At 34.1% G+C, this 10,606-nt stretch overlaps 2 protein-coding genes and 1 long non-coding RNA gene across 3 annotated transcripts in view; 1 reads left to right on the top strand and 2 right to left on the bottom strand.

Moving 5' to 3' along the window:
- Positions 1 to 268: 268 nt before the first annotated feature.
- LOC110831390 (klaroid protein) lies at positions 269 to 5,844 on the bottom strand. Its single transcript, XM_022067317.2, has 8 exons — positions 5,695 to 5,844; positions 4,593 to 4,714; positions 4,126 to 4,207; positions 3,566 to 3,685; positions 2,950 to 3,056; positions 1,625 to 1,792; positions 922 to 1,014; positions 269 to 520 (listed from the first exon to the last, which is right to left on the bottom strand). Exons 1-8 carry the CDS (start codon positions 5,837 to 5,839, stop codon positions 410 to 412), a joined length of 948 nt encoding a protein of 315 aa, XP_021923009.2. The 5' UTR covers positions 5,840 to 5,844; the 3' UTR covers positions 269 to 409.
- Positions 3,680 to 10,606, top strand: part of LOC110831391 (uncharacterized) — a 97,848-nt gene continuing 90,921 nt past the window's right edge. The window contains exon 1 of the long non-coding RNA XR_015534828.1: positions 3,680 to 4,163. This is a non-coding gene — a long non-coding RNA (uncharacterized LOC110831391). The remainder of the gene's footprint in view (positions 4,164 to 10,606) is intronic.
- The window catches only part of LOC110831404 (uncharacterized), a 91,062-nt gene continuing 87,755 nt past the window's right edge, over positions 7,300 to 10,606 (bottom strand). Inside the window, exon 9 of the mRNA XM_087347456.1 lies at positions 7,300 to 10,419. Within this exon, the coding sequence (XP_087203582.1) occupies positions 10,037 to 10,419 (383 nt within the window). The 3' untranslated portion in view covers positions 7,300 to 10,036. The remainder of the gene's footprint in view (positions 10,420 to 10,606) is intronic.

Here is a 10,606-nt window from a genome sequence, read left to right as displayed (position 1 = left end):
CAAAATTGTCATGGTCATTCCAAAGAGTCCGTCCAGTTCTGAGGCTTTTTGGTTATGTTTTTAGCAACAAGACAGTTTTTATGGTGAAAGGTTGTTAGCCCCGTGCCCAACCCCCAAGCTGGAGGATAACTCCTTGTCAGCTGACCAGGACTACTTATTCAATATATTCGCAGCTAAATTCCATAAGCGGAGGCTGTTTCTCCGCAACCGAAGGACGTGCCATGCCATGGTGGCAGAGACCCACCAAACATGGAAAAATCAAACAACGGAGATCGAAAATGTTTATTAAATGCAGAAAAGAAAGTCTGTTATAATGTATAGTATTTTGTCAACAACAAACAAGAACCAATTTAATGGCAGTTATGCAGTCTTTAGTTCTCTCGTTCCAAAATTCTTCTTATGTGCGCTGCTAAATTTTTGGTTTGCCATGTACTCTGATGCGATAAACGCACGTGAATCTCGGGTCACCATGATTTGAATGAATTTTAAATTCAACTATGGAGAATGATTTTCCAATGTCCTGGAGAAAAAGAAAATTAAAATGTTAATCCACAAAAAAAAATCAACATTAACCAGTGACGTGGATTTTCTGTAGCACGAACATGTGATCCATCAAACCTCCAGAGAATAAATTTCCTGATACAAACAGCATTAAATGAACAATGAATGAAAGGAAATACGAGTAGACATATAAATGAAAGATAAGAAGGTACTGAGAACAGCAGACCGGTGCAAGCCATATTTTTCCAGAAAAAATAAGAAATAATAATTTCTGCTGTGATCTCACAGACTGCAAGGTTAAGAGTATAATAGCTTCTTTTTAAATAAGATCTTGATGCCTCGTACAGCCACTTTTAACCATGGGCTGCTCAGAAATAAAATAATTTCAATTTTTGATATTACTATTATGAAAAGCCTTACTTTAATTTCAAAGTACTGTACACGACCGCCTGTATTATCATAATTAAACTGCCCAAGTAACGTCTCTTCCTCGTCGTCAAGACATTTTAAACCCTGTAACAGACAGACAATGAATGTCATTATGTGATCTATTTCCAACTTATTTAGAAGATAAATTCACGGCTTCTTACTTACTATATGGAACATGAAATATACGTCGAACAGTCGCAATATGTAAAATGAAGGTCGATCCATCGTTACATTTGAACTTAGTGACAGTTATTATATTTATTTAGTGTTCTGTCTGAGGACAGGTCCATATGAACAGGATCCTTCCATCCTTTTCTCGGACTGGGACCTGTTCATATACGTTCTTGGCAGATGATCCAGAAGTGGTTTGCCATTGCCTTCTTCTGTGTGTGAATGGAGTAATTGTTGGGATGCCACGGAGGAAAACTCCGTGTTGCCTAGACCACGGCCTTGCCCAACACAAGTTATAAATTCGGGCACCGCCGAGAATCGAACCCGAGAGACCCCAGGATTACAAGGCCAGCATGATTAAGTAAACAAAAAATATAATTAATTACTGCTTTTCTTGTGAAATTTGTAAAGAATTTAATAAAATATCCTGTTACTTCTTCTGTTATTTCAAGCACTGACAAACAGCCATGGAAGAACAATGAGAAAACTCAAGTCCAGTTAAAATTTTCATGATGAACTTTACCCATACGGACATATCCTTGGGTGCAGAGGACGTCGCTCCAGTGGGCGACAGAGCAGGCGGGATGTGTTCGACAGACACTCCTGTAACGTATATGTCGGCAATAAGTTGTATTACAACAGCACCTTTTGAACCTTCAAATGCCCAGCATTCGCCTGGCAGAACACCTGCCTATAATAAAGTAATAGATTCTGTAATTAGCGCAGAATTGATACCGAGAGAGTGTGACTCGTGGTCAGTCCACGATTTGGTTAATTCCTTGAGTACGTAACTGGCTTATTTATGGTTCTTTCGCAATCAAATCACAGACTAGAAGAACAGAATCATCCTATCAGCCATTTGCAATGTTAGCTGCAGTTAAAGAATTAATGCTTTGAATAAACTTATAATGTTCAAATGAAAAATTGTGTACGTTGTTGTTGTTTCTCGACTCTAAAACCCAGTTGTGGGTTTTCGTCGACTCCTTTTTGGAGATTTTCTCGACTTTGAAGTGTGCCTTTATGAGTAGTGAGTGACAAGCCCACTGGCACTGCACAATTTCTACTCAATCCTGATTTGTCTGCTAGAGCCATCTAGTAGTGAATCAGGAGAGACTTGGGTGAGAAATGGTAGCTGAATTTTGCTCGTGAAACATCTCGTTCATGCTCGTAAGGTTGACCGTGGCCTCCATGTCCTGTCATTACGTGGTTTCATATGTTTCCCAATGTTTCAGATCAATCTACCACTTCCATCTTCAGGATGGCATCACAACCCAGAAGGCCACATAGTGTGTGCTCATCTGCAGTTACAGCCAGTTTATGTATTTTTACAGAGCTTTCGGAAAGGGGCCTCAGTAAAGTTAGAGATATCGCTAGAAAAATAGCATCAGAAGAAATTCAATTGTATGATGCTGACAAGACAGGCAAGCCAGACTTTGCTTTACAAAATTCAGGTAATTTTAACCCGTGAAAGATCCAGAAACGATGAGTGTGCCTTAGTATATTATTTAACTCAAATGTGTTACAGATTCCTTCCTTTCTAATAACACTGGAATATCATATTTTAACAAAACACTATTTGTACATATACCTATACATTGTGTTTTGATGATCTTTAAAGTCTATGTGTTCTGTGAAAGAATTAATTTCATACTGTATTTGTCATGTGATTGTACCTTAAAGAGGCCACTAATAATTTTAATCCTTACCACATCATGTAATTTAAGAGTTGAAAATTAAGATAAATTAATTTTACAGTCTGTTGTTTTTGTTAATGAAGATGAACATTTTATTGTAAGAATAATATTACTATGCATATCTACACATGGCCAACTGCAATATTTTACGTACCTGAATGATGTTTTCAGCTGAATGGGAATGTGGACCTATAGGTATTCCAAGTATATTTGGTCGTTTCAAGAAATGCTCAGTGTTGCGTACAGATAATATAGAACCGCCTGGGAAAGAACATAGAATTGGATTCAGAATAAGGCAAAGAAAGGACAACAAAGATCTTCTTTTCTCACTTCAAAAAAAAAAATACACATTTTACATTGCACTGGAAAATGTGTAACTATTGCATTAGTTTTCCATATTAATACTGCGAACCTCACAACTCCCAAAGTATCCACTCTGTCTCCTGCTGTTGATGATGACAAAATTAGATTATATTGTCCACCTTTGATAACAATTTTGATTGCCCTTGTGCTTTAAATATCATCAGTTTAGACCTTTTACTATATTTATGGTTATGTTAGTATAAATGTATTCTGAGCTCTTTTCTCACAGTACGAAACGGTAAATTGCACTGCCACCTTTTTTTCATCAAAGACTAAATTAAAAATAAATAATATAAAATATTCTATTACAAAGGAAGGAATCTGCAACACATTTGAGTTTTGAATACAGTTAAATAATATACTAAGGCGAACACATTCTTTCTGGATCTTTCACGGGTTAAAATTACCTGAATTTTGTAAAGCAAAGTCTGGCTTGCCTGTCTTGTCAGCGTCATACAATAGAATTTCTTCAGCTGCTATTTTTCTGGCGATATCACTAACTTTACTTAGACTTCTTACCGAAAGCTCTGTAAAAAAACATAAACATTTGATGTTTTCGTTAGCTGTAACTGCAGACGAGGCCAAGAGTGAGATTACAGCACACTCTATGTGAAACAGAAAACACTTACAAGACTACGTAATATCCGTAGTCAGGAGACCGCACTCCATATTTTCATCACAAGATTAAAACAGCGACAGCCGTAGTTATCCTGTTACATGGTGCTACATAACCTATGCAGTTGAAAATCTTACACCCTTGCATACAGTGTAGTGTATTGGAATATAAAATGTGCATACAAATAACTGTTTACACTAGGTAGTATACAGTTGAAAAATAGTATTAATCAAATACAGAAACAAACATTTTAATCACGAGGGCAGAACAAGTAATTTCATAAATTAAATTTCACAAACTCTAACTATTACAATAGTTTTAATAGTGTTATTGTACATATTCGTAGCTTACCATCAAAGAGTTCTTCGCCGACTCTGGGCCGCAACACTGTAAGTTTATGTTCAAATTCTCTTCTTACACTATTGAGATCAGACTGAAATTATCACAACATGTAAGTCAGAAACAAATGCAAAAATTTTATAAGTTTTTAAATTTTGTCATACAAATTTCTGAGCATTATTAATTAATTGATGTTAATATTTCTAAACTGAAATTTACTAAAAGAAAATTTATTGCTCCAGACAAAATAAATCTTGGAAAGTAAAATTAAAACAGACCTCAGTCCTATTCAAATAAAAATTCAACAGAGTTTGTTTAGACAAAAATCTTTTAGGCAATGTTATCAATAAATTAATAAAATATTGCTGTTAAACCTTTCAGTGATGGTACCAGATCTCTGGAATAGTGTCATATCACATAAATAATATTTTTAATTTATTCACATTTTATATATTTTGAATGTAATGGACTTTACTTACAGCATGTTTGTTCTTCAACAGGTTAATTTCTGTCATGAGCAAATTGATCTCCAATTTCATGTCATGCTCTGTATAGAAGTATGATGATATATATACCATACTTCCATACATTATTCCTGAAACTGGAACAAAAATGTATGAAATCAAAGTAGAAATTTAAACAAGATACTGCTTCAAGGATATTGATAAGACATTTTTTTACGAAATTAAACTGTTCCTATCAATCCCACTATGGTGTTGGCCTCTTTGTCATTGCATTCTTGTCACAAGACCCCAACTGTGGGAGGCAGACCCCGAAAATTCTTTCCAAAAATAGCTCAAACAAATTGTTTGTATTCTTGTATTTATTCAACTATGGTTTTCCTTATTTTACGATGTTGAATCACCACATTATTTCTAGTTATTTTAAAAGAGAGATTTTTATTGTGGAAGGATATTATTCAACAAACTGTCAAAGGGTATGAAGAAAACCACGAAAATCTGTCACGTGTCCGAGCCCTAACCACTCCGATACAAAGCAGGACTGCAAAACACTCATTAGTTTCGTTTATAGTAAATCTAACGGCAACTGAAAATGGAGAAATCAGTAGAATTTAACGGCAGGCCGATCGGGGATAACCCCAGGAAGATCTTCCCTGACGTAATATCTTAAACAGAACGTCACAGTCGAATGGTTAGTATTTCGTAGCTCCCAGTTTAAAATTTCGGCCCGAAGACAGGCTGTCTTCACTGGGGTCTTTCGTGGATTTCCTTAGTGTATTCAATCAAATACTTATAGTACACCATAATTGTAGGATTTGAGGTTTTCACGTTAGTGAGTCTGAAGTTGGCTGTCTTCTTTATTATATCGTAACTGCTTTTTTGTACACCCTGTCGAATTCATTATTCACTAATAATCCTATCATTCGACGCTATATTATCTGACATTGAAAACGCTGTTAAATAAATCAATATGAAATAAAAATATCTTAACCAAATTGTTTGTCCCTTTACGAATGCCAAACAAAGTTTTCAGTTATAGTAGTTGCTTGACTGGAACTTTTGATTCACTAGCTCCTGCTTCAAATAGCTATAATTTTGATAGACAAGACAGTCTACTTACCTAGAGCTATCCAAAGAATAGATTTATAAAGTATTTTGAACCTACACCGACAGGTTTGTCGGTTCATGTTGAAATCCATGATAACAACAATGGACAGTCTACAACACGCAATTATAATAGTCGTCGTTGCCAAACAAATTGTCATCAAACAATGTTACGTCATTTGTTTACTCGGCATTGTTACCAACACAAAAATGCCTAGTAAACAAATGACGCTTCACAACGACGAGATCACCAACTACCATGACAGTCGCATTCTTGAAAATGAAGATTTGACTGACAGTTCGCCTCCGAACAGCGACGTAAACAACTGAAACATCAGAACTATTTAAGAAATGAAGAAAAGCGAAGTGTTAAATATCAACAGAAACTGATAGACGAAGGGAGCGCTTTGCTGTAGTTTTGTTAAATTTTGCGTTTTAAGACGCCCGATGGTAACCATTACAGTAGCTGACTAAACAAATAAAGTTAATCTCATATATTCATGGTGTGAGTTTGAAGAACAGAATTCATTATGCTGTTGAGTCAAATAACGCCCTAGTCTGATTCGGTGTCGTACTGCACAACTCTCATCCCACGAGATAAAGTCCCATCTCCGAAACGTCGTTTAATTTTATTATACGATGAATAACCCCCAAAAAACTTTTTATTTCAAATAACTCACCATCGTCACAAACTTTTAGATTTGTGATGAAACATTACGCGGGGTGTAGTTTAATCTCCAAAATTATATTTGCAATACATTAAACTAAATCAAAAGGGGCTTATTTTGTAGTCATTTGACAAGTCTTAAAAAATATACTATAAAACCATCTTACGCTATGTTTCTCATGGGAGTAAAATTCATTTAAACTTCAATATGCTTGTGAACCTTTCCACATTTCTTGCGTTCATGTCAGCACCTTCTGGAAATTCAGCGAACCCCTCGAGAACAATGGAAATGGTGGAATTGGAATTTCAACCCTCTTGGTGAGCTGAAACCAATACTTTTCTTCTTGTTAATTTAATGTTGCTGTCAATGACTCAAGACTACACAGAGTTGAATGACAGTGATGAATGAATAATGAATCTTGAAGAATATTAAAGGAAGTAACCCTAACCTAATTTAAGTCTGCTATAACCAGCAAAAGCTTGCATGTGCTGAGAAAATCTGGTTCTACGATTTAATACCCATTAAGTATATGTAATATCTTCTTAGGGCTGCTCAGCTTTGAAAAATGACAAATATCTGTCATCAATAGGTGAATAGCAGCCAACCTGTTAATAAATCTGGAGGAATGATTTCATCTAGAGGCAGAGATTTGTATGTTCGTATATAATCTAAAAAAATTCAGACAGCAAAAATAGTTATTTTCTTGAAATAAAGAAAAATATTCAAATGTCACAAATATTTATACTTTTCAAAAATGTTCCTGAATAATATATTAGAATATACTATTCCATCAGTAAGAGACATAATATTATATTATAATGAAGTACAGTATCTCAGAATAACTTTACTTTTTCAATTATAACGCTAGATTAATAATTTGACAACCTAACCTAAAACTCTTGTAACATTTATTTTGCAGGTTTATACATATATGAATATTCCACACTTCCATGTATGATTTGTATCAGTTTATTATGTTTCAAATTAATACAATAAAACATCCATAACATTGAATCCGTAACGGAACGCTGCACTGAAATAGATCAGATGCGGCTTCTTTTAAACTGGCCTGAACCTTTACATAACACAGCAAATCAGTGCATTCCAGTCAAGATGTGTAAATTATTATGTAATATTATAAATGAATATTTTTAATATATGCACTGTGAATAATAATAGAAAACTTATTTCAACGACTAGAATACATTTATAACATAAAAAAATACACCCACTGTCAAAGCCTAATATATTTTATATTTATCACTGCATGTAATACCAACTCAATCAAAGGGATATTATTGTTTCACACTGAAAAAATATACATTTACAGAAATATTTTGCATTGTATTATACTGAAATTTAACATTTTTAATACTTTCACATTTATAACATATTTTGAGGTTATGTATGATGTCTCCAGTACAGATGCTTTGTCTTGAAGAAAACCCCAGAAGTTACTTTTAAAATACTTAAAATATCATAGCATAATTGTAATTATTGTAATTTATAACTATTTGAACTTGCTTATGAACAATAGTCTTCAAAATAAGGAAAAAGATGTGATAGCCAGAGCAATTTCTCATTGAATTTTCAAGTATATTTTGGAATGCCACACAGTAGTAGAAAACTTTTGATGGCATTAAAAATAATTTACAGAATTCCCTGCACTGTTTCATGCACATTGCAGATAATGAGGTGCATAGAATAATTCATACTTAACTTTGTCGACAGTCATCGATCGCCCTCTCAAACAGAATTACTCACAACGGGGGCCAACAACCTGTTATGTGTGGGGCAGGCAACTGGTAGTAGCTTGTATTTTACAGAGGGTTCTGTATGAATTAATAAAATAATATGCAAATTTAAATAATAGCTTTGTACCTAATGGCCTCACATCAAGACTTTAATAAAAAAAAAATGCAGCTAACAAATGACAAATAATTTTCTTAGAAAATTCCTGTTCAATCAAAAATAAATCTCCAAGATGTAATTAGAACAATATATAATGGACACATCTACAATCAAATAACTGAACACTGACCGTTAAGAACTCCTTGGCTGATCCTCGTACACATCAGGGACCAAATAAGAAATCATTTAGAATATTTTCAAATTCCTATAGGAATCCAAAACACCATGACGGCATAAAAGTACCTGTGGACATGTAATCGAAGATCCGAAATCCAGGAAATTTAATAGATGTAAAATTAAACTAATTATTAACACTTTTATACCAAATAATTTCAATGATAAAAATGAGGTGGAGATATTTTGGAAACTTTACACAAAAAAATCGTGTTAACATTTTAGAAAAGACGATTTGTGCATAGTAGTATACAATTTTTAAAAATATGATAACCATGAATTATATCAAATCATTCATGTACCAAAATACTGTTTCAAAAGTAAATCGTTATTTTATTATAGAACATGTAGAAATTCTTGCAACAAATTCATCTTAAAATGGAAAGAAATATTTATAAAAATTATACAGGAAACCAAACAAGATGTGCTCAATGTTGCCTAAAATAAAACAAATTATGGTAATAAAGATTGTTTAAAAGTAGGAATATTCAAAATGTGTCAGATCTGAAAACCTAAATTCTGTCGAGACCAAGAGGTTTGTATGAAATTGGCAGCTTAAGAATTATGGAGAACATATTATCACACACATTCAATCACTAACGTTAAGCACAGTTCAATACAATAAATCTTCATTATTAACATGCGATATTCATAAAAATAGACTGGCATATTTCATCTCTACGTATTTCTATAGACTTTTTTACACAGTAAATTGTAATTATATAGACACAATTTATTTTTGTTACAGCAGGGCTTCACTTTCACTTGTCCTTCCCCAAAAACTTAATTTTGCGCAACATACAAAGAGAGACGAAAAAATATCTTACTGAAAACTGGAATAACTATTGACGCTCATATACGCAACAGCACCTTCATATATAACATATGTGATAACGTATGACGCACGATTTATAAAATCTCTTGTCAAAAGGAATTAAAATTAAACTTCTATCTGGAAACAGGTGCACTGTTTAGTTTGCGTAATAAATCATAATTGTAGGGGGGACAATGCATTTCAAAAGTATATTTGTCTCCTTTAAAAGTCCTCCTTGTTCCTAAGCGCATTAATAATTGGATTACTTATGCACGCTATGCTCACGAGTCATATATCTGTATATCTATTTTTTTTGTAAGCCGTACGTTTCAAAATGTGATTTCTACGTAGCTTCCTGTTTGGAAAAACTGTTGTTCAACAAACTACTAAACCTTATTTAAAAATCACTATTTTATTTTAATATCATTTTTATTCACTTCTTTAAAAGTGTCATTTTATGTTTAATTGTAAAATCATTTAGATTTTATAGACTTGAAAACAAGTTTTACGAAGGAACACTTCAATTTCACTGTGTGTGATGTTCTTACCCCTCCTGATATTAAATAAATAGTTTATCATTACAGCCAAAATCAATGTATTAAATTTTTAAAACGCCATTAATATATGAACGTATCCCGTCATTTGCATTTGTGATGTTTTGTACTGCGAATATGCTCTACTCGTTCATTCCGGAGAATTCGACATGTAGACGATTCATATCCCATGTTTTATACGAGCGCTACTGAACCGAAGGGCGCGCGATCACATCGTCACACCCAGACGGCTTCATGTCACATATTCATCACCTCTTCATCTGCGGCGATATCGCTGCCGAGAGTAGCCGATGTTGATCCAGGATTGTGGTGATGATTATTATGATGATGTCGATGATGTTGCGATGGTTGATCTTCGCTCCTGTTATAACTATACTTATTTGATTCAGCGAAGCTCTCCAAATCGACATAACCTCCTCCATCTTTGCTAGCCTCTATCAATGCTCCGATTTCATACCTGAGAGCAGCGAAGTCTGGCCTCTTGTTCGGATCAGCGTTCCAACATCTGGAAATGACTCGGAATAGCTCGATGCGACAGTGGCCGGGCCTTTCCAGTCGATATCCATCCCTCACACATCGCATTACCTCCCGAGCACCCATAGTTGGGTACGGCGTTGATCCTGAAAGTTAGCACGCCATTTTGCATTAGTTTATTTGTATTAAGCCAAAATTTGGTAAATAATTCTTGGTTTTACCAGTAAGAGCAGTAAAAATACAGGATTATATTAGTCTAGAATTAAAAATAATTCTGGCCAGATGTGAAATCTTAAAATTGTCTTCATTCACTCATTCACATTTAGATAAATG

Source organism: Zootermopsis nevadensis, unplaced genomic scaffold (assembly GCF_977971745.1).
Source record: "Zootermopsis nevadensis isolate Lab colony 2312 unplaced genomic scaffold, Znev_1.0 Znev_ptg000011l, whole genome shotgun sequence".
Lineage (NCBI taxonomy): Eukaryota > Metazoa > Arthropoda > Insecta > Blattodea > Termopsidae > Zootermopsis > Zootermopsis nevadensis.
The sequence above is the reverse complement of the archived record's forward strand: the minus strand, read 5'-3'. Positions and strand labels throughout refer to the sequence as shown.

Coding starts and splice junctions, on each gene's coding strand:
- LOC110831390 (XM_022067317.2), bottom strand. CDS start 5,839: ATGACAATTTGTTTGGCAACGACGACTATTATAATTGCGTGTTGTAGA. Junction 4,208..4,592: donor TGTTGAAGAACAAACATGCT/GTAAGTAAAGTC, acceptor TGATAATTTCAG/TCTGATCTCAATAGTGTAAG. Junction 1,793..2,949: donor CAGCTGAAAACATCATTCAG/GTACGTAAAATA, acceptor ACTTTATTATAG/GCAGGTGTTCTGCCAGGCGA.